At 42.5% G+C, this 25166-nt stretch overlaps 1 protein-coding gene across 1 annotated transcript in view; it reads right to left on the reverse strand.

Annotated features, from left to right (window-relative positions):
* The window catches only part of LOC124038247 (sodium/potassium/calcium exchanger 3-like), a 156179-nt gene that overhangs the window by 78597 nt on the left and 52416 nt on the right, over nucleotides 1–25166 (reverse strand). The window contains exon 2 of the mRNA XM_046353867.1: nucleotides 16136–16264. Within this exon, the coding sequence (XP_046209823.1) occupies nucleotides 16136–16264 (129 nt within the window). The remainder of the gene's footprint in view (nucleotides 1–16135; nucleotides 16265–25166) is intronic.

The raw sequence follows: 25166 nt of genomic DNA on the forward strand, positions 1-25166 counted from the left end.
CATGTCTAATGTGCCTTTTAATCCATCCATCCAGTCCCTCCCTACTCCGGACCTCAGCTCTCTTAATGATGACATCATTCTAGCGTTGAAATTTGGTGTGTTGCGTAATCACAGTTGTCTGATTTGGCTACTTGGCACAGACGGTTTCAACAGAGCTGCGATGGTGATGACATTTTACTAGAACTGGTTGTCTTGGTAACACACACGCAATGAACAAATGCATGGGCGATTTGAAGGACAGGATCTTATAAGGGATATTGAAAATAACCTAAAATAGAAGAGGGGGAGAGGTACAGGGAGAGAGAGAGAAAGAGGGGGAGATGGAGAAAAATAGGAGATAACAAGAGGGATGGACAGGTAGAGACTAATAAAGAGAGACAGCTTCACAAGTACAGTACACCATGTCTTCAAATGCACAGATCCCGTTTCCTTTTTTTCTTGGGTCCTCTACCCTTTTACAGTTCTACCTCCCTTCTGCAGTTGTGAGTTGCTGAAATGAAAACATCTGCCGCAGGAGAGACACATCTTCACATGTACAAGTACAGTACAGCATGTCTTAAAATGCACAGATCCCTAGGTGGAAGGTTAAGACAACCTAATATCTAACCACATCACACACAACTGAGACAAGCAAAGGGTCAAGCTGCAGTGCAGCGCCCCTGGATGAAGAGCATGTTGTGGGGATAAGGGTCTTGCTCAAGGGCTCAACTGTAGTGGAATGTCTTTTAGGATGTCAACCCAGCTGCCCTCCTGTTGCCAGAGCAATTCCCCCCTTTTTCCATTGCCTGGTCCGGGATTCGGCCAACCTTCAGATCCAACTCCTTAGCCGCTGGGCTACCTATCTATTAGAATGCTCTAGTCTTAAACTTCGTTATAGGGAGATCCCTTTTTATTTTGTCTTGGGTCCTCTACCTTCTCCAGTTCCACCTTCCTTCTGCAGTTGTGAGTTGCTAAAATGAAAAGGCCAGCATGGAGGTGGAATGTAAAAAGGAGAGGCCCGGCGAGAGGGAGAGATAGTGAATGCCAGGGTGCGTGAGTAACACACACACAGCTGGGCACGTGTGCAATTGGCACTCTGCAGTGGCGTGAGGGTCGTGTCCAGTAACTGCTGTGCCAACACACACAAAAACACACACACACACACAAACACTGGATGGATACTAGGGTCATGGCAGGTTGCCATGGTAACTGGAGGGGAATGAGGGGGTTGTTCAGTGCATCGGCCAAGCTGCCTGTGTGCATACCTGATGGGAGACGCTGACTCGTCTGAGCAAGGGAATAGAATATACTGTAGAGTCCTTAGATCAGTCACATACACGTAAGCAGCACATGGCAATTTGAAGAAAAAAACCTCAGAAGTCCTCTAAAGAGAGGGAGAGTGAGAGAGAAGGAGAGAAAGAAAGAGAGTGTATAGGCCATTCTGACAAGAACATGTGTTAAAGATCAACAGACATAGAAATCCTGACTGAGTGTGGACAGATGCAGGAGAATATATTGTGAGGGGGCCACAATGTTCGACAGTGCCGGAACAGGTGTGTGTGTGTGTGAGGGCAGATGTATTGCTCTAGTTTAATAGCAGATCATGATCCTAATTAAGATCAAGATCCTAATTAGACACTCTGGTGGCCGAGATTTTTTTCACCAGATAACCTTGGTGTGTTGCCGGTATATAGGCCGAGGTCACATGCAATACACCTACCAGAGTGATGGATGTTTAATCATTAATACATGCATGAATCTGATAAATAACTACATTCAACAGTAGAGGCCTGAGCTGGTGAAAAGCATTGTAGTAGAACTCTGCTGACCTCTACTTGATATGTTAAAGGTGTCAACTGTTGAAGTATAGCAGCAGTTCCATTTGCCAAGACAAGAACTACCCCCACTGTTTACAAACAAGTGCAGGGGCAAAACTTTGAACTGGTTTTGGCTTCTCATACTTCAAATTTGATCTGTCTTATAAGCTCAAGGCTAGAGAAAACCAATATGTATTTCCTCTCTGGCTGTATTTGTGATGATTGTATATGTATTTTGTTTTGTTTATTTGTTGCAATAAAACTACACAAGCATGCACACACACACACACACACACACACACACACACACACACACACACACACACACACACACACACACACACACACACACACACACACACACACACACACACACACACACACACACACACACACACACACACACACACACACACACACACACACACACACACACACACAGACCTCACAGTGTCACATCTCATAATAGTTTGCTTTGCTTTCTGTCACTGTGCTGAGTAATATGACATTTAAGCCTGATACACGCACACGTGCATACGCACACACACTCCTTAAGGGTTCTATCCCTCTACCACAGAGTGTAATGTGTATTTTAGCCAACGACAGCTAATAAAAGCTAACATAGTCACGTCAAACTCTGAAATGACACTGAACTCGGTGACTTTTCCTTTGTTTGAGCTGTTTCGCATGACATTGACAGGCTTTCCATATTAATGATGCTACTGTATGATCCTGCCTGGTCAGACAAATGGCTAGCTGTCTCATCCGACACAGTGCAAATCATATCAAATCCCATTTTATTGGTCACATACACATGGTTAGCAGGTGTTATTGCGAGTGTCGCGAAATGCTTGTGCTTCTTAGTTCCGACAGTGCAGTAATATCTAACAGGTAATCTAACAATTCCACAACAAATACCTAATACACACAAATCTAAGTAAAGGAATGGAATAAGAATATATACATATAAATATATGGATGAGCGATGACCGAGCAGCATAGGCAAAATGCAATAGATGGTATAAAATACAGCATATACATATGAGATGAATAATGCAAGATATGTAAACATTATTAAAGTGCCATTATTATTAAAGTGGCATTCACTTAACCTCTTCAACCTATGGGGGCGCTATGTCATTATTGGATTTAAAAAAGGGGCCCGTTTTAAGCGCAATATTTTGTCACAAAAAGATGCTCGACTATGCATATTATTGGCAGCTTTGGAAAGAAAACACTCTGACGTTTTCAAAACTGCAAGATGTAACCACAAACAGGAAATGAGCTGAATTTTTGAAGCTGTTTTACTATCGTCTCCTTATATGGCTGTGAATGTGCTGTGAACGAGCTTATGCTCTCTGCCGTTCGTCCAAGATGTCTGCAGCATTGTGACGTATTTGTAGGCATATCATTGGAAGATTGGCCATAAGAGACTACATTTGCCAGGTGTCCGCCCGGTGTCCTTTGTCTAAATTGGTGCGCAATTGTTAGTGGCATTCATTTTACCATGCGATACAGAAGGAGAAGCACACTTCCAGGAACGATACATCATTGAAGAGATATGTAGAAAAACACATTGAGGATTGATTCTAAACAACGTTTGCCATGTTTCAGTCGATATTATGGAGTTATTTTGGAAAAAGTTTGGCGTTATTATAACTGAATTTTCGTTTTTGTTTTGGTAGCCAAACATGACGCAGAAAACGGACCGATTTCTCCTGCACAAATAATCTTTCAGGAAAACTGAACATTTGCTATCTGAGAGTCTCCTCATTGAAAACATCCGAAGTTCTCCAAAGGTAAATGATTTATTGTATGTTTTTGCTGATTTTTGTGAAAATGTTGCCTGGTGATGCTAACGCTAAATGCTAAATGCTAACGCTAAATGCTAAATGCTAGGTTTGCTATGGTAGAGAAGCATATTTTTGAAAATCTGAGATGACAGTGTTGTTAACAAAAGGCTAAGCATGAGAGCTAGCATATTGATTTAATTTCATTTGCGATTTTCATGAATAGTTAACGTTGCGTTATGGTAATGGGCTTGAGGCTGTAGTCATGATCCCAGATCCGGGTTGGCTCGACGCAAGAAGTTATCGTGGCAGGGGGAGATTGTTGCAGAGGTTAGAGAGGCAAACAGAAAGGTTAATACAAACCAGTGTTGTTGCAAACTAAACTGACACTGGCAATTAACCAATTGTTACTTTTGTTTCAGTATTTCAGTGTGGGGTCAAGTGAGGGCGTTATGTTTCATGAAGCCATATTACAAAACGGTTGCTGACCTATGTTGGATGCATGTGATGGGCAGTGGGCTGACTAAGAGGAGGTACTGTATCTAAATAAGTCTTGGTTAATCATTACATTACTTTTACCACACTGCCTATGTTTTGCTCAGAGTCTGGCAGTGACCCAACTATCAGAGGCAGAAGATGTGCTCTTTCGCTGCTGCTGCTGCTGCCGATGACAACAAGTTGTTCCTCTACATCATCATAATTATACGTCTGCATTTTGTCTTCATTTTCACTCATGTTTTAGCTCCTTTTTTTCTTCTTCTCAGGAACCAGCCAGGCAGCAACTGTAGCCTTCTGTTCCATCAGTCAGTCAGAGTTGGTAACAATGACTGGATACATGAATGGACAAAACCCTCGATTATTCGACACATTCATTCCTATGTGAAGACAATAGCGCATTGAAGTCAAATGAAGTCGGTTAAGATGGCATCTTATTGAGACATAACATGTGCAGTGTGAGCAACTCCAGAAAGTGACTTTGCAGGCTAGCTCAGTGCTGCCCCCTCTCATTGAGTCAGTCCAGTTGTAGGCCGCCCGGGGTATGCAGGCTGCCATTAGCAACTAAATGATCCCTATAATTTCTCCATGTGATCATAAACAAATCGGTTCAAGGACATACATCTGATGTATTAGAAACAATTATTGGTACTATGATTGACTTCAAATACACTTTTCTTGTACATGAAGATTGACCACAAAGATTGCCATTTTCCATTCACTATAATGTGGGATCCTGTATTCTGCTAACAATGCCTGCAGTAACATGGTTGGTCTTGAACTTCCAATGACTCCAGTCGTTCTCCCCTAGTTGGTACCAAGATTGTGGTCCATCATTCAAACAAAGATATGCCTCCCTGGCCACCAGTGCATATTTCCAAACTATGTGTGCATTTACATAATGGCAATAAAATAAAAAATTATGCTGGTATACTTTTGTCCATTATTTAATTGTTTATTAAATTATATTCTTAGCTGCAAATATATTTACAAAAATGTATAGTGGTCATAATTCAGAAATGGCACCATACAGGGTTCTATATAGAACCAATTTTGGTTCAGTGAAGAAGAGTCCTTGGGGTTCTATATTTTGGTTCAGTGAAGAACCCATAGGGTTCTGATCAAAGAACCCTATAAAAGGGTTCTACCATATATAGAACTTTTAGAGGTTACATATATGAAGCAAGCAGTAGAACCCTATCTTTCTAGTCAAGTGGTTAGAGCGTTGGGCTAGTAACAGACGGATTGTTGGATCGAATCCCTAAGCTGCTGGCTGAGGTAAAAATCTGTTGTTCTTCTCCTAGGTAGTTAACCCACTGTTCCCCAGGTGCTGAAGACATGGATGTTGATTATGGCAGCCCCCTGCACTGCTCTGATTCAGAGGGGTTGGGTTAAATGAGGAAGACACATTTCAGTTGAAGGTATTCAGTTGTATGACTGAATTAGTATCCCTTTTTCCTTTCTAAAAAAGAAGCCACCTAGCACTGTTAGCATGCCCTGGCTATTCCAGTCAACACAGAAAGGACAGACACACAACGCCCAATGGTAATGTACAATCAGATCATCCAGTTTGTACTTTCTGCATCCTCTCTGTTTGTCTTTCCTGACTCTTTTTATTTCCTACTGGCGTGATTTCTTGCAGGATGTGATGTGATGGGAAGTGACATTTTACCCCCCCCCCCTTCCAGTCTGTGAAGTTTACCGGAGTAACAGGTTTGCCCAGGGCTAGGAGGGGACTGAGCAGACACACACACACACACACACGTTCATGCTGGTACAAACATAGCACAAGTACCTCCATCACTCCATTCTCTCACAGGGCCCTTCTTCCTCAGAATCTCCTTTTCAGGGAGACTGAATTTTTCACAGGGAATGGAAAGCCTAACTGGTGGGGGAAACACATTGTTATGGGGGGATGCTGTGAGTAGAACATGACTTGTGTGCCTTTAAAACCATGTTTGTTTTCTGTCAGATGCACCATGGGGAAGAAAGCAAATACCTTTGTCCCACAGTCCCATGAATCATTAAAAAAAGAGAACATTTGTGGAGAATTGTATCTCTGGCATTCATCTTTTTGTGAAAGTACACTACATGATCAAAAGTATGTGGTCACCTCCTCATTCTCATTCCAAAATAATGGGCATTAATATGGAGTTGGTCCCCCCCTGTTGCTGCAGGGACTTGCTTCCATTCAGCCACAAGAGCATTAGTGAGGTTGTGTTGGGCGATTAGGCCTGGCTTGCAGTCGGCTTTCCAATTCTTCCCAAAGGTGTAAGATAGAGTTGAGGTCAGGGCTCTGTGCAGGCCAGTAAAGTTCTTCCACACCGATCTTGACAAATCATTTCTGTATGGACCTCGCTTTGTGCACAAGGGCATTGTCATGCTGAATGCTGAAACAGGAAAGGGCCTTCTCCAAACTGTTGCCACATAGTTGGAAGTATGTCTAGAACGTCATTGTATGCTGTAGCATTAAGATTTCCCTTCACTGGAACTAAGGGGCCTAGACCGAACTATGAAAAACAGCCCCAGACCATTTTTCCTCCTCCACCAAACTTTACAGTTGGCACTATGCATTCGGACAGGTAGCGCTCTCCTGGCATCCGCCAAACCCAGATTTGTCCGTCGGACTGCCAGATGGTGAAGCGTGATTCATGACTACAGAGAACGCATTTCCACTGCTCCAATGGTGGCGGGCTTTACACCACTGCAGCCGACGCTTGGCATTGCGCAAGGTGATCTTTGGCTTGGCGCGGATGCTCGGCCATGGAAACCCATTTCATGAAGCTCCCGATGAACAGTTATTGTGCTGACGTTGCTTCCAGAAGCAGTTTAGAACTCGGAAGTGTATGTTGCAAACGAGGACAGACAATTTTTACGCGCTAGGTACTTCAGCAACTTGGCGGTCCTGTTCTGTGAGCTTGTGTGGCCTACCACTATGACGGTGCCACGTTGAAAGTCAGTGTGCTCTTCAGTAAGGCCATTCTACTGCTAATGTTTGTCTACGGATATTTCATGACTGTGTGCTCGATTTTATATACCGATCAGCAACAGGTGAGGCTGAAAAAGCCGAATCCGCTAATTGGAAGGGGTGTTCACATACTTTTGTATATATAGTGTAGCTATTATACAGATACAGTTGAAGTCGGAAGTGTACATACACCTTAGACAAATACATTTAAACTCAGTTTTTCACAATTCCTGACATTTAATCTGAGTAAAAATTTCCTATCTTAGGTCAGTTAGGATCACCACCTTATTTTAAGAATGTGAAATGTCAGAACAATAGTAGAGAGCAAGATTTATTTCAGCCTTTATTTATTTCATCACATTCCCAGTGGGTCAGACGTTTACATACACTCATTAAGTATTAGGTAGCATTGACTTTAAATTGATTAACTTGGGTCAAACGTTTCGGGTAGACTTCCAGAAGCATCCCACAGTAAGTTGGGTGAAATTTGGCCATTCCTCCTGACAGAGCTGGTATAACTGAGTCAGGTTTGTAGGCCTCCTTGCTCACACACACGTTTTCAGTTCAGCCCACAGATTTTCTACAGGATTGAGGTCAGGGCTTTGTGATGGCTACTCCAATACCTTGACATTGTTGTCCTCAAGCCATTTTGCCACAACTTTGGAAGTATGTTTGGGGTCATTGTCCATTTTAAAGACCCGTTTGTGACCAAGCTTTAACTTTCTGACTGATGTCTTGAGAGGTTCGCTCAATAAATCCACATAATTTTCCTTGCCTCGTGATGCCATCCGTTTTGTGAAGTGCACCAGTCCTTCCTGCAGCAAAGCACCCCCACAAAATGATGCTGCCACCCCCATGCTTCATGGTTTGGATGGTGTTCTTCGGCTTGCAAGCCTTCCGATTTTTCCTCCAAACGATGGTCATTATGGCCAAACAGTTCTATTGTTGTTTCATCAGACCAGAGGACATTTCTCCAAAAGTACAATCTTTGTCCCCATGTGCAGTTGCAAACCGCAGTCTGGCTTTTTTATGGCGGTTTTGGAGCAGTGGCTTCTTCCTAGCTGAGCGGCCTTTTAGGTTATGTCGATATAGGACTTGTTTTACTGTAGATATAGATACTTTTGTATCTGTTTCCTTCAGCATCTTCACAAGGTCCTTTGCTGTTGTTCTGGGAGTCATTTGCACTTTTTGCACCAAAGTACGTTCATCTCTAGGAGACAGAATGCGTCTCCTTCCAGAGCAGTATGACAGCTGCGTGGTCCCATGGTGTTAATACTTACGTACTATTGTTGGTACAGATGAACGTAGTACCTTCAGGCGTTTGGAAATTGCTCCCAAGAATGAACCAGACTTGTGGAGGTCTACTTTTTTTTTCCTGAGGTCTTGGCTGATTTCTTTTGATTTTCCCATGATGTCACGCAAATAGGCACTGACTTTGAAGGTAGGCCTTGGAATACATCCACAGGTACACCTCCAATTGACTCAAATTATGTCAATTAGCCTATTAGAAGCTTCTAAAGCCATGACATAATTTTCTTGAATTTTCCAAGCTGTTTAAAGCACAGTCAATTTAGTGTATGTAAACTTCTCACCCACTGGAATTATGAATTATAAGTGAAATAATCTGTAAACAATTGTTATGCCAGAGAAGGTTAAGTGCCTTTTACTACAGTTCATGTTAATTCCATTGTGACAAGTATTGTAACAAGTTAATGTGTGCTGACTTCCTGTCTTTTCTTTAGTTTGGGGGAAATGATGTTAGCAGCTGTTAATGTGAAACTTGCAGCAAGGAAAGGACAAGTACAGACACATACACACATATTCAAACCCGTAAACATGTGCACGCACACACACACAAACACAAACACACACTCAGAGAGGCATTCTAATGAGGTGTCTGCCTCTTTTTTCTTTGCAGTAAGTGAGGAGAGGAGAATCTAGGTAACGTAAACATGTTTATCGCTAATCTGAAAGACCACACAGAGATCCTGCATAATGAAGGAATGGTGGTTGGGGGCTCTGTATGTTGTAGATGTCTGTGAGAGATGCTAGAGGAGAAAATGGTGTCATTGATCAAGTCACTGTGAGGCCAATTACAGGGATACACAGCACAGAGCAGAGTCCCTGCACAACTCTGAGAGTCTAACATAGAGCCTCTTCACACTTACTACACGTTTTGTCAAAATACAGTCGGCTACACATAATAATCAAATGTATACTTGGTACGTCTCGATACTACCTAGAGCGCGACATTCACCCGACAGTTGCATACCTTGAAGCAGGAGTCAATCAGCTGTAAGGGAAGGAACTATGGCCCTATGAGGAAGAGTCTGAGTAGCAGGATGGCAAAATAGTATTCTTCTTTTCAATTCACATCACCACCTGACGGTTACACAATTACATAATAATTGTGCCAGTCCTAGTTAAATAAAGGTTTTAAAAATATATATATAATACTTACATACAATGGGTATCATAAGTATTGGATTTTGAAAAAACATTTTGTTGCTTTAAAAAGCCGGATTGAAATAGATTCAATTTGAAAAAAATCATTGATCTACACAAAATATTGCATAAGAATTACAAATGAATTCAAATTAAATAACTAAAATATGGTCTTTATATAAGTATTCACCCCCTTTGTTTAGGCAAGCCTAATTAGTTCAGTCATACAATTTGGTTTAACAAATCACATAATATGTTGGACTCACTCTGAAATAAGAGAGATTGACGTGGTTTATTAAAGACTACGCCTTCCTTTGTCCACATTCATACATCTGTAAGATCCCTCATCTAAGTATTGAATTTCAATCACAGATTCAGCAACAAAGACCTGGGAAGGGCAGTGATTGTTAGATGGATAACAATAACAAATCACACATTAAATGTCTCTCTAAGCATCATTAAGTTAATAATTATGCTGTGGATGATGTATTAAACCACCCAGACACATCAAAGTTGTATTTATTCCTTCTTCTGAACTGAGCTGCAGCTCAGGGATGTCTGTGTGTGTGTGTGACAGAGTTGGGCTCAATTCAAATTGAATGCAGTCAATTCAGGAAGTTATATGATTTTTAATTTGTAATTTTATAAATAAACTTTTTTGAATTTTTATAAATAGCTTCTACTTTTCAGTTTATGTAGAAGTTATTCCCTTTTTTCGATGTTTGTAATTTCATTTTTTTAACTTCCTGAATTGACTGCCTTCAATTTGAATTGAGCCCAACCTTGGTGGGTGTTGTGAAGATATGCAGATATGTAAGCTGTATTCTAACTCCGATAACGGCACTCTGTGTGTTTGCATTGCCCGTGGGCGTGTGTTTGTCTTTCCGTGGGCGTGTGTGTTTCTGGGTCCTTGTATGTGTGAGGGTTTTCCATGTGGAATCCTGGGGCTTTATGAGACTGCATTCTGCCAAGCAATCTCTTGATCTCACTGTTAACACACCGCCTCCCAAAATTTGCCCCTGTCCTAGATACAAGATACAACGCGCACACACACAAACCAAACCCACACCTAAGCCGAATGCAAACTCACACACACACACACACACACACACACACACACACACACACACACACACACACACACACACACACACACACACACACACACACACACACACACACACACACACACACACACACACACACACACACACACACACACACACACACACACACACACACACACATTCTCATATGCTCTAGACAACTCTTTATCCTATTGCCTGCTTCCAACCCCTGCTCTCTCCAAGTTATATGGGAGTTATATTTAGACAGAAACACTTAATAGCCTGTTTTCCGCTTAATCACGCTTTGCATCCTGAAACGCTCAAATTATTTTAATAGGGATTCTTCCTGCTTTTCTGCACAAGAGCCCGTCTCATCTATCTCTCATTCTCTCACCCCCTCTTGATCATTGCCTCTGTCTCTCTTCCTCTCTCAATCTCTCACTCCCTCTTGATCATTCTCCCCCCTTCTCTCTCTATCTTTCGCTCTCCTTTCCACTATTCCTCCAATCCAACATCCTTAAACATTGCTCAACTTGGGCCAGTAGACCAGGCTATGTATGCATAGAAAGCGAGAGATCAGAGTTTCATCATCACAGATTAATGTGGACGTCCATTCGCTTCATTAGTAATGATTACACATTAACGATGATCTCACAATCTATCAGATCTCATTCTACTCACTGGATCCAGTCAAATGTCAATTCTCATTGAGTCTTTTATAGCTTGTGGCCTTATTCCTTCCAGAACATTCCCATTGTAGGACACAGAGGGACACAAAATCACATAATGTACAGTAACACATATTCACGCACACACACATACTCCGCCTGACTGCTTGACTGCCAGTGTGTGAGCGTTTTCCTGTGTGTCAGCTGTAGCCATGCTGACCGGGGGAATTGAAAGTGCTAATTGTTCAGGTCTCGTTTCCATTGATCCGTGTGGACATGGAGCATTAAAGGGACATTTGTGTTACTCTGGACCTGATTCAGAATTGATTTATTTTCAGTGTTATAGTCAGGGTTTTTAGTCTATATCTTTGCTATATTTGCTACATGAAACTATCACTCAACAAACTAACAATTGAAAAAGAATTTGAAGTGTCATATGCATTCCTGTTGACTTGTAAGCATCAGCAATAAATTAATTCCATAGAGACTCATCTGATTGCAGGGCTCCCGAGTGGCGCCGCGGTCGAAGGCACTGCATCTCAGTGCTAGAGACATCACTACAGACCCAGGTTTGTTTCCAGGCTGTATCACAACCGGCTGTGATTGGGAGTCCCATAGGGCAGTGCTCAGTGTCGTCTGGGTTAGGGTTTGGCTGGGGTAGGCCATCATTGTAAATAAGAATTTGTTTTTAACTGCCTTGTCTAGTTAAATAAAGGTAATAAAAAACAACAGACGGACAGGAGGCTATCAGCCATAACGCTCTACTTCTTGCCTTGAATGGGGCAAGGGAAGGTACTACGGCCCTATGAAGAAGATTCTGAATAGCAGGATGGAGAAAGAGTATTCATCTTTCAATTCACAATACAACCAGACAGTTACACGATTATACACACACGACTGACATCCCTGAGCAGTTTCCTTCTTGTCCTGCAGCTCAATTCAGAAGAACGACAAAATAAATATTTGATGTGTTTGGGTGGTTTAATACCTCATCCACAGCATAATTATTAATTTGATGATGCTTAAAGAGATATTCAATGTCTGATTTGTTATTGTTATCCATCTAATAATCGCTGCCCTTCTTTACGAGGCTTTCAAATAGTTCCCTTGTCTTTATTGTTGAATCTGTGCTTGAAATTCAATACTTAGATAAGGGATGGTACAGATGTTGTATGAATGGGGACAAAGGAAGGCGTAGTCATTGAAAAAATCATCTCAACCTCTCTTATTTCACAGAGTGAGTCCAACATATTATGTTATTTGTTAATTCACATTTTACTCCTGAACTAATTAGGCTTGCCTAAACAAAGGGGTTGAATAATTATATAAAGACCATATTTTAGTTATTTAATATGTATTCATTTGTCATTCTTATGCAGTACTTTGTGTAGCTCAATGAAAAAAATTACAATTGAATCTATTTCATTCCGACTTTGTAAAGCAACAAAATGTTTTTTTTTAAATCCAAGGGGGGTGAATACTTACAATACCCACTGTATTGTATATAAGTATTGTAGAATTGTGAAACGGTCAATTATGGACAATAACCGTGAACTTCAAATAATAATTGTCATAATAATCTTAATACGTTCATTTTAGGATAAGGGGGATTCAAATAGCTTAATTTCCAAATGTTCCGAGCACACTGTTGCTGCCTGCTACCGACCCCCCTCAGCTCCCAGCTGTGCCCTGTGCCCTGGACACCATTTGTGAATTGATCGCCATCTAGCTTCAGAGTTTGTTCTGTTAGGTGACCTAAACTGGGATATGCTTAACACCCCGGCAGTCCTACAATCTAAGATAGATGCCCTCAATCTCACACAAATCATCAAGGAACCCACCAGGTACTACCCTAACTCTGTAAACAAGGGCACCCTCATAGACGTCATCCTGACCAACTGGCCCTCCAAATACACCTCCGCTGTCTTCAACCAGGATCTCAGCGATCACTGCCTCATTGCCTGTATCCGCTACGGAGCCGCAGTCAAACGACCACCCCTCATCACTGTCAAACGCTCCCTAAAACACTTCTGTGAGCAGGCCTTTCTAATCGACCTGGCCCGGGTATCCTGGAAGGACATTGACCTCATCCCGTCAGTTGAGGATGCCTGGTCATTCTTTAAAAGTAACTTCCTCACCATTTTAGATAAGCATGCTCCGTTCAAAAAATGCAGAACTAAGAACAGATACAGCCCTTGGTTCACTCCAGACCTGACTGCCCTCGACCAGCACAAAAACATCCTGTGGCGGACTGCAATAGCATCGAATAGTCCCCGCGATATGCAACTGTTCAGGGAAGTCAGGAACCAATACACACAGTCAGTCAGGAAAGCTAAGGCCAGCTTCTTCAGGCAGAAGTTTGCATCCTGTAGCTCCAACTCTAAAAAGTTCTGGGACACTGAAGTCCATGGAGAACAAGAGCACCTCCTCCCAGCTGCCCACTGCACTGAGGCTAGGTAACACGGTCACCACCGATAAATCCATGATTATCGAAAACTTCAACAAGCATTTCTCAACGGCTGGCCATGCCTTCCACCTGGCTACTCCAGCCTCGGCAAACAGCTCCGCCCCCCGCAGCTACTCACCCAAGCCTCTCCAGGTTCTCCCTTACCCAAATCCAGATAGCAGATGTTCTGAAAGAGCTGCAAAACCTGGACCCGTACAAATCAGCTGGGCTTGACAATCTGGACCCTCTATTTCTGAAACTATCCGCCGCCATTGTTGCAACTCCTATTACCAGCCTGTTCCACCTCTCTTTCATATCGTCTGAGATCCCCAAGGATTGGAAAGCTGCCGCAGTCATCCCCCACTTCAAAGGGGGAGACACCCTGGACCCAAACTGTTACAGACCTATATCCATCCTGCCCTGCCTATTTAAGGTCTTCGAAAGCCAAGTCAACAAACAGGTCACTGACCATCTCGAATCCCACCGTACCTTCTCCGCTGTGCAATCTGGTTTCCGAGCCGGTCACGGGTGCACCTCAGCCACGCTCAAGGTACTAAACGATATCATAACCGCCATCGATAAAAGACAGTACTGTGCAGCCATCTTCATCGACCTTGCCAAGGCTTTTGACTCTGTCAATCACCATATTCTTATCGGCAGACTCAGTGGCCTCGGTTTTTCGGATGACTGCATTGCCTGGTTCAACAATTACTTTGCAGACAGAGTTCAGTGTGTCAAATCGGAGGGCATGCTGTCCGGTCCTCTGGCAGTCTCTATGGGGGTGCCACCGGGTTCAATTATTGGGCCGACTCTTTTCTCTGTATATATCAATGTTGTTGCTCTTGCTGCGGGCGATTCCCTGATCCACCTCTACGCAGACGACACCATTCTATATACTTCCGGCCCGTCCTTGGACACTGTGCTATCTAACCTCCAAACAAGCTTCAATGCCATACAACACTCCTTCCGTGGCCTCCAACTGCTCTTAAACGCTAGTAAAACCAAATGCATGCTTTTCAACCGTTCGCTGCCTGCACCCGCACGCCTGACCAGCATCACCACCCTGGATGGTTCTGACCTTGAATATGTGGACATCTATAAGTACCTAGGTGTCTGGCTAGACTGTAAACTCTCCTTCCAGACTCATATCAAACATCTCCAATCGAAAATCAAATCAAGAGTCGGCTTTCTATTCCGCAACAAAGCCTCCTTCACTCACGCCGCCAAACTTACCCTAGTAAAACCGATCCTCGACTTTGGCGATGTCATCTACAAAATTGCTTCCTACACTCTACTCAGCAAACTGGATGCAGTTTATCACAGTGCCATCCGTTTTGTCACTAAAGCACCTTATACCACCCACCACTGCGACTTGTATGCTCTAGTCGGCTGGCCCTCGCTACATATTCGTCGCCAGACCCACTGGCTCCAGGTCATCTACAAGTCCATGCTAGGTAAAGCTCCGCCTTATCTCAGTTCACTGGTCACGATGGCAACACCCATCCGTAGCACTCGCTCCAGCAGGTGTATCTCACTGATCATCCCTAAAGCCAACACCTCATTTGGCCGCCTTTCGTTCCAGTACTCTGCTGCCTGTGACTGGAACAAATTGCAAAAATCGCTGAAGTTGGAGACTTATCTCCCTCACCAACTTCAAACATCAGCTAGCTGAGCAGCTAACCGATCGCTGCAGCTGTACATAGTCTATTGGTAAATAGCCCACCCATTTTCAACTACCTCATCCCCATACTGTTTTTATTTATTTACTTTTCTGCTCTTTTGCACACCAATATCTCTACCTGTACATGACCATCTGATAATTTATCACTCCAGTGTTAATCTGCAAAATTGTAATTATTCGCCTACCTCCTCATGCCTTTTGCACACAATGTATATAGACTCCCCTTTTTTTCTACTGTGTTATTGACTTGTTAATTGTTTACTCCATGTGTAACTGTGTTGTCTGTTCACACTGCTATGCTTTATCTTGGCCAGGTCGCAGTTGCAAATGAGAACTTGTTCTCAACTAGCCTACCTGGTTAAATAAAGGTGAAAAATTTTTTTTGAGATAGGGGTGTGTTGTATACATTAGGTATGTTGAGGCTAATTTTTGAAGATGCATTATGATGCATTACAAGCTCCAAACATTTAAAAAAATGACAGTGATGACAATAACCGTGGTACTTTGCATGACAATGAATCATTACCAAAAATTACATAATCGTCACAGCCCTGTCTGTAAGGCTATCCCTACCTGTCTGAATTTTCAATCCCCCTTAATTTATTTGATTCCATCTCTACTCCAGTCTTCCCTATATCCTGCAGGAATCCCACATGGGACTCCATGTATACTAATTCCAAAGCTTCAACTCCACTACAGAATTTCTCGCTTGGCCAATAGTTTCACCAACCTGGCAACCAAAACTTGAATCACAACTTCTAAAGCGGGGCCTGCCCTACCTGGCTCAGTGCAGTTTTTGGATGGGGGGTCCAACAGAAGGTCTGTCTCGTTGTCCCAGGACTCCTGTAGTAGCCTCCGACTCTCCCATCTGGCACCCTCCTCAGTAGTAAGGCTGGAGATGTCATAACCTGGGATGGAAAGATAGAGCATTGTTAAGAGTTAAAATTACACTGGAAGTTTTGCGTACCATAAAAGAGTGGGCCACCTCAAAAATGTTAACAATAGAGCTAATGCTTTCCATGATAAACAACTGGATATATCTGTTGTGTGAGGCTAGATTGGAGCTAGCAAGGCACACAGTTCATGGAATGTGTCACATAGGACACATAGCTCAGAGCTCACAGAGAGCTCAGCCCAATTCTAATTATCAGATACCAGAACTCAGAAATTCAAATTCCAAACAAACCTAGCTAGGCATGTCAGAATAAAATGAGACACTAGTTATGAAATCCTTAGGAGCATTCCTACAACAACACAGTCAGCAGTGGAATGCTCCAGAGGCCCTGGGGTGATCATTTCGGCAGCTCATTCATCTGGGTCACCATGTCCTCAAGCCACCGCCTCCAATTCAATGCAGCTCCCAAGATGCAACAGGGCACGACATTACGATTTGGCAATGCCTGATAATAATAGCCCTTACCATATTGATCAAAACTGGGAATATAAACAATCACAGCTTTGCTCGCCTGTCTACTGTAAATGTTGAGGAGCAGGCGGATAGGATGAAGACACATGGACACTGAGCAGGGAACCTAGGAAGTGTCCATGTTGTGTGATTATGAATACAGATTATGAATACAGATCCTAGAAATAAATATAATGGAATATGTCTGTCCTTGTGTGTTTGTAAGACTGCAGAGCATTTCCTCTTTGTAGGACAATATTCTATTTCATGATCTGAAGTGTTTATTTCAACCTTGGTTATATCAGAAAAGCCCACTGTGTCTCTCCCTTCCCTCTTTTTATCTCTCTCTCTCTCTCTGGCCACTCTACCATAAAGGCCTGATTGGTGGAGTGCTGCAGAGATGGTTGTCCTTCTAGAAGGTTTTCCCATCTACACAGAGGAACTCTTGAGCTCTGTCAGAGTGACCATCGTGTTCTTGGTCACCTCCCTGAACAAAACCCCTCTCCCCCGATTGCTGAGTTTGGCCGGGCGCCCAGCTCTCGGAGGAGTCTTGGTGGTTCCAAACTTCTTCCGTTTAAGAATGATGAAGGCCACTGTGATCTTGGGGACCTTCAATGCTGCAGAAATGATTTGGTACTCTTCCCCAGATCTGTGCCTCTACACAATCCTGTCTCAGCACTCTACGGACAATTCCTTCAACCTCATGGCTTGGTTTTTGCTCTGACATGCACTGTCAACTGTGGGACTTTAAATATACAGGTGTGTGCCTTTCCAAATCATGTACAATCAATTGAATTTAACACAGGTGGACTCCGATCAAGAAGTAGAAACATCTCAAGTATGATAAATGGAGTCTCATAGCAAAGGGTCTGAAAACGGGGTCTGAAAAAGTAGATAAGGTATTTCTGCTTTTTATTTTTATAAAAGTGAAAAAATGTATAAAAACCTGTCTTCACTTTGACATTGCCTGTAGATTGGTGAGGAAAATGTTCAATTTAATCCATTTTAGAATTAGGCTGTAACGTAACAACATGTGAAACAAGTCAAGGGGTCTGAATACTTTTTGAATGCACCTTACACGTACACACACGTATGCACACAGAATGATTTTCTGTTGTGGAGTAGAGGCAGTAGAGGCCTGTTCAATGAGCCAGAATGCACCCAGGAGCTGGAGTTACTACCAAGATGTGTATATATTGAAGCTCGCATCCGCTACAAGACCATGGTGCTTGCCTACGGAGCTGTGAGGGGAACGGCACCTCAGTACCTCCAGGCTCTGATCAGGCCCTACACCCAAACAAGGGCACTGCGTTCATCCACCTCTGGCCTGCTCGCCTCCCTACCACTGAGGAAGTACAGCTCCCTCTCAGCCCAGTCAAAACTGTTCGCTGCCCTGGCCCCCCAATGGTGGAACAAACTCCCTCACGACGCCAGGACAGCGGAGTCAATCACCACCTTCCGGAGACACCTGAAACCCCACCTCTTTAAGGAATACCTAGGATAGGATAAGTAATCCCTCTCACCCCCCTAAATTTTAGATGCACTATTGTTAAGTGACTGTCCCACTGGATGTCATAAGGTGAATGCACCAATTTGTAAGTCGCTCTGGATAAGAGCGTCTGCTAAATGACTTAAATGTAAATGTAAATGTAATGTAAATGTATAGGGCTGTAGCTGTGACCATACCATATTACAGCCACACCAGCAGTCATGGGTCATGACTGCAGTAAAATCCCACGTGACCATTTAGGTAATCTCCTTTAATGCACTCTGGACACGTGTTAGTAGTATCCAACTTGCTAACGATCATCAGGTCCTAATGGCTTGGTACTCAGGACTCTATTGTCCCTCTAACCACTCTGACATCAAGGCAAATGCAATCGAAAATCACATCAAACACTTACAGGCAAAGAGGTAGGCCTATCGTACTTTTAAAACACCTCACTATGATGATAATTTAAATAAAGAAGTTTAACAGCAGGTTGAAACTGAGTGTAAAACATGGTTGTTGTGGATGTTGTTTCAAAGCCTAACAACAAAATGGACTGCGCTTTCCAAGGTGATGATTAATTCAAAACACCCATACGCATATGAAATCTTATGCGTATAGGCTTAGGAGCACAAGACCGAACACACAAAAAACTGAGTAAAAATTAGGATTGTGCCTAGGGTTGCACATTTTGGGGAATATTCAGAGATGGAAACTTTCTGTGCGACTTAAAGGGAATATATGGGAATTAATGGAAATATATGCAAATTAATATTAATACCATTTAAATGTAGATGTGTTTTGCATTGGATATATTTACCATATCATATGGAGACAGAAACATAAACCTTTTACCATATCATAAGTAGACATAATTGCAAATGATTAAATTCTTCCAATTCTTCCAATATATATATATATATATATAAATTATTTAGCTACGAATTGAACTTTAATTAAATGAGTTGACTCTTCAAATGGGATGATTTCACTGAACAACAAAATAAAGGGAATATTGAATGACCCACAATGATCCATCGCATCTCCAAAAAAAAGTTTTCAACATGATAGTCGAGAAACTAAAGCTTTGGTTGTCTTCCTCTCAGGCTTCCATGTCTTCTCCCTGGATCTCCTCAATGTTCACATCTTGAACATCAGACTCTGAGGCCTCATCTTTACTGTCACTTTCCAACCCTGTTGAGGATGGCTCGTTGTCAGGCTCAAAACCCTCAAATTTGGATGGCCACCAATTTTTAAACCCTTGAATTGGTCAGCCTGTTGAATGCTTTGGCGTGTGTGTGTACCCAAAGAAAGGACCAGTTGCGCTCTGAGGCGGCTGATGTTGGTGGGATTTGGAGGATGATGGAGGCAACAGGGGAAGAGCCTCAGATCCACAATGTCCCTTCCACCAGGTGGCTGATGATATATGTTAGCACGACGGCCATATTGCATCTCCATTCCAAAGCCCTTGTTTGGATGTGTACCTTGCCAGACTGCCAATAGCATTGCCCTCATCCAGGCCAAGGTGGTGAGACACGGTAGTGATGAAACCATAGGCCTTGTTGATCTATGCACCAGACAGGATGCCCTTGCCAGCATACTTGGGGTCCAACATGTACGCTGTGGCATGTATGGGCTTCAGGCAGAAGTCTTCACACTTTTTGATGTATTTCAGAACTGCAGTTTCCTCTGCTTGGAGCAACAGTGAAGGACAGTATGAAGTGAAGGACAGTATGAAGGACAGTATGGATTTCTTCTCTTACATCTGCAAGTAGAGTCTGAACATCAGACATGATGGCATTGTCTCTCTCAATCCGTGCAATGGCCACTGCTATAGGTTTCAGGAGTTTCCGGCTACTTACCACTCTCTCCCAAAATACATAATCTAGGAGGATCCTCTTGATGGGGCTGTCCATATCAGCAGACTGAGATATGGCCATTCTTGGAGAGACTCCTTCCCATCCAGGAGACTGTCAAACATGATGACAACACCACCCCAACGGGTGTTGTTGGGCAGCTTCAATGTGGTGCTCTTATTATTCTCACTTTGCTTGGTGAGGTAGATTGTTGTTGTAAATTGATGACCCTTCAAATACCTAACCATTTCCTTGGCTCTCTTGTAGAGTGTATCATTGTTTAAGTGCCAAGATGTCCTTGAGGACCAGATTCAATGCAAGAGCAGCACAGCCAATGGGTATGATGTGTGGGTAGGACTCCACTTTAGACCAAGCAGCCTTCATGTTCACAGCATTGTCTGTCACCAGTGCAAATAACTTCTGTGGTCCAAGGTCATTGATGACTGCCTTCAGCTCATCTGCAATGTAGAGACCGGTGAGTCTGTTACCCCTCTTGTCTGTGCTTTTGTAGAATACTGGTTGAGGGGTGGAAATGATGTAGTTAATTATTCCTTGCCCACGAACATTCGAACACCCATCAGAGATGATTAAAATACAGTCTGCTTTCTCTATGATTTGCCTGACCTTCTTTAACTCTGTTGAACTCTGTATCTGGCAAATGAGTAGATAAAGCATGTCTCGTTGGTGGGGTGTATGCTGGGCGAAGAACATTTATAAATCTCTCCCAATACACATTGCCTGTGTATGGGTCATTTCATCAGCATTTCTCTGACTACGTTCCTCCATTGAGTCCAAACATTTCTGATTCCAGGAGGACCATGAGCTGTTGCTATCGATAAGGTGTCTGATTCATTATTTTCACCTCGAATAGAAGTAGAGGGACTTTTGTCAGAGATGGCTTGTTGTAAGCACTGAGGGAATTTTATGCACTTGGCCAAATGATCCTGCATATTTGTTGCATTCTTCCCATTTAATTTGGCACAGTATTTGCAAATGTACACAGCTTTTCCTTCTACGTCAGCTGCAGTGAAATGTCTCCACACATCACATAGTGAACGTGGCATTTTCCTGTAAAGATTATTACAAAAATAGTAAAAAAACAAATACAATTCCATGTACAGATAAATAGTTAAGCAGTTAGAATTAACAACTCCTTTGTAAGATAACTGTTTTAAAATGAAACATGTATGGGAACAGGTGAATTAACACTCCTCAGTTAGCAGGCTCAAGCAAGCTAAAATCCACATGGTAGCAAAAACTAACTAGCAGAAATTGTTAACAATTTAGAAATGATTTAAACAGACTTTGCTGTTGGCTACTATTTACTAATTAGCAAAAAAATCATGTATGTCATATAAAATATATTCACCCAATGCAGTATTGTAATCATAACCAGAAAGCATGTAGTCCTTGGCTCAGACAGTGTAGTAGTGTGGGCTCAATAGCATCTCATTAGTACATGCTGTACATGTGATGGAAGAATCCACTGTGCATGCAGAGGGTTGCAATTCCACTGAATTGGGGATAGTTTAATCAAAATATGCCACAATACCTAGAATTGCCTTATGTGTATCCCACAAAAAAGGTTCACTGTTATAAGCTAACTTTTTTGATGAATTTAAGCAAAATTCCCAATATTGCCGGGCTTAACTTGACATGAAAGATTTACGGAAATAAACATTTACTGGAAAGTTTCCGAGCCTTTGCAATCCTAATTGTGCCCTAACACAATACATAGCATAACAGCATATTACGCATGGCAGGAACACATAAAACACAACTGATTTCAGATGTCTTTGGTACATAATTGGTCTAGCCTATGCTCCACAATTAGTGTGGGCTGTATTATTATGCATACTGGATGGACTGGTTACCTTATGCTACACTCCAAAATGTCTATCCATGAGTCTGGGAGAGAAGGTATAGCTCTAGGCGATGTTGTTGGTTCATGTTTATGGTTCAATTACCATGACACCGGCAATCTTTTGCATGACATTTACATTTAAGTCATTTAGCAGACGCTCTTATCCAGAGCGACTTACAAATTGGTGCATTCACCTTATGACAATAACCCAGCTGAAAAAAATTCACAGGCCTAGATGTGACGTAATTGCCAATCCTGGGACCAGGGAGAGTAGTGATGACATCTCACACACACACACACACACACACACACACACACACACACACACACACACACACACACACACACACACACACACACACACACACACACACACACACACACACACACACACACACACACACACACACACACACACACACACACACACACACACACACACACACACACACACACACACACACACACACACACACACACACACTTACTTACTTATAGGCCGCATCTTGGCAGAGAACAATAAAGCCTCACTCATCTTATCAGTTATATGGAAGGTTCACTTTTAAACTAGACAGAGATATTTGCTATCATTAGACATGTGCTTGATAGTGACCTTTTAGTGTCTATGGACAACATCCACCTACACAGCATGCAGAGGAGTTTACATAAGGCCCATTCACACCTTAGCCCAGGGCTATGGGAGATTTCAGCCTGGGGCTAAACGAGTGTTCACACCTGCACATTCTAAAGTGGGCTAGCACCAAACTTAGCCAAGGGCTAGCTGGCCCTGCTCCTGACTTTTAGGGTCTAGCCCTGGAAACACGGTGCCAAAATAGCCTAGAATGCTCACTGTCCAATTACAAAAGCTGGATTTAGGACAGCATTAACACCACAGAGCCTGCTGTTTTTTCTCCAAATTGTAAAAGCAAGCAGAGCATAAACTGACTACTCTTTAGTTGACTGAAATAGAGGACAAGGTAACTGCTGTTTGACAGAAAAAAAATTATGTATTCCAAGTACTGAGCTAGTTATGTAACTGACATGTTATGTTCGCTAATGTTTCATCCTCTTTTGACTGAAGTGAATGAACTCCTAGAAGCTAGTTAGCTAGCTAGTAGCAACCACAGCCACTTCAGCTCTACCTAGCCTCTAGCTATCTTTCAGGTAGCAGTATCTAACGTTGTACTGTATATGGGAATTTTTGTAGCCTTTGTTTTGTCCCATTTCAATAGAAGTAAATTTGATGATGTACCATTAGCTAGAGCTAGCCAAAAGACCGATATGCTGATGTTTTTTCAGCGCAATATGAGTTTTTATTGTTCAGTATAGCAATGTAACATTATTGATTTGTCAGTTTCCCTAGCTAATTACTTACTTTTCACACTGACATGGTATTAACAGGTTACAGGCTTCACTGTCATGGTGCACAGTCAGTACACACCACTACACTCATCATGTCTTATCAGGATCAGATAGTGACAGGTATCCCTGCAGGGTCAGACAGCCAGAGAAAACCAGTCTACGGAGCTCAAGTGAATTTTGCAGTATATTATAACAATCAGTGAATGGATATAAAGTTCCATCTTGAGTTCATGGCTAGGCTACAGTCAGGGATCTGGGAATAATGGTCATTTCAATTATTGAACCATTGATTCTATTCATGGATAATATAATGTATAAATGTACACCAAGGTAATTCTTTGTCATGCCTCATCTGAGCAGGTTCAGATAGTGACAGGGGTCTCATCAGGGTCTGGCAGCCAGGGAAGACCAGTCTGTGACAGCGCAGAGTGGGATTATTGCCAACACAACACTTAATTTTCTCTGTGCAGCAAACACTGGACAAGCAAGAAGCTTCAAATATTGAAACTTTTTTAAGGCAATGTGACAACCTCTAAAGTTGATTTCCAAACTGATAGGCTTTTCCTGATGACACAAAACCCGTCAAACAAAACTGTGAGGAAGATCTGGGAGACGCTATTCATGATGATAAATGGATACAGATATTTTAGAATGCCCAGTCATCTCATATCATCTCAGACATAGGGTACTGCAGTTTAAGACCATCCGTAGAACGTACTATATGCCAAGGACACTGAATATCATGCAATATCATGCACTCAGAAATTGTATTCTTCTGCTGCATAAAGTCATGGCCTTGTGAAGGCATGCAGAATTCTGGCAAAGAGTATGTTATTTTATGTCAGCATGTCTACAGATTCTCACATTTTTATTTGCTTGGAAAGGTTGATACTGGAGACTGTTAACAGAAGAAACTGTGTAACCTAGCAGTTATAGCGGCTAAGAAATCCATTTCATTAATTGGAAGGTTGGTGTTAGAAATGTCAAGTTATGTACAGTGCATTCGGAAAGTATTCAGTACCCCTTGACCTTTTTTCACATTTTGTCAGGTTATTTTTCCCCCTCGTCAATCTGCACACAATACCTCATAATGACAAATCGAAAACAGGATTTTAGACATTTTTGCAAATGTATAAAAAAAACTGAAATACCTTATTTACCAAAGTATTGATACTTTGCTATGAGACTCGAAATTGAGCTCAAGTGCATCCTGTTTCCATTGATTAGCCTTAAGATGTTTCTACATCTTGATTGGAGCCCACCTGTGGTAAATTCAATTGATTGTACATGATTTGGAAAGGCTCACACCAGTCTATTTAAGGTCCCACAGTTGACGGTGCATGTCAGAGCAAAAACCAAGCCATAAGGTCGAACGGATTTGTCCGTAGTGTGCCGAGACAGGGCTGTGCGTTGGCACAGATCTGGGGAAGGGTATCAAAACATTTCTGCAGCATTGAAGGTACCCAACAACACAGTGGCCTCCATCATTCTTAACTGGAAAAAGTTTGAAACAACAAGACTCTTCCTAGAGCTGGCCGCCCGGCCAAACTGAGCAATCGGGGGAGAAGGGCCTTGGTCAGGGAAGTGAGTTCCTCCAGAGATTCTTTGTGGAGATGGGAGAACTTTCCAGAAGGACAACCATCTCTGCAGCACTCCACCAATCAGGCCTTTATGGTAGAGTGGCCAGACAGTAGCCACTCCTCAGTAAAAGACACATGACAGCCCACTCTTAAGACCATGAGAAACAATATTCTCTGGTCTGATGAAACCAAGATTGAACTCTTTGGCCTGAATGCCAAGCGACACATCTGGAGGAAACCTGGCACCATCCCTA

The sequence above is a fragment of the Oncorhynchus gorbuscha genome, linkage group LG06 (genome assembly GCF_021184085.1).
Source record: "Oncorhynchus gorbuscha isolate QuinsamMale2020 ecotype Even-year linkage group LG06, OgorEven_v1.0, whole genome shotgun sequence".
In the NCBI taxonomy this organism is placed as follows: Eukaryota; Metazoa; Chordata; class Actinopteri; order Salmoniformes; family Salmonidae; genus Oncorhynchus; species Oncorhynchus gorbuscha.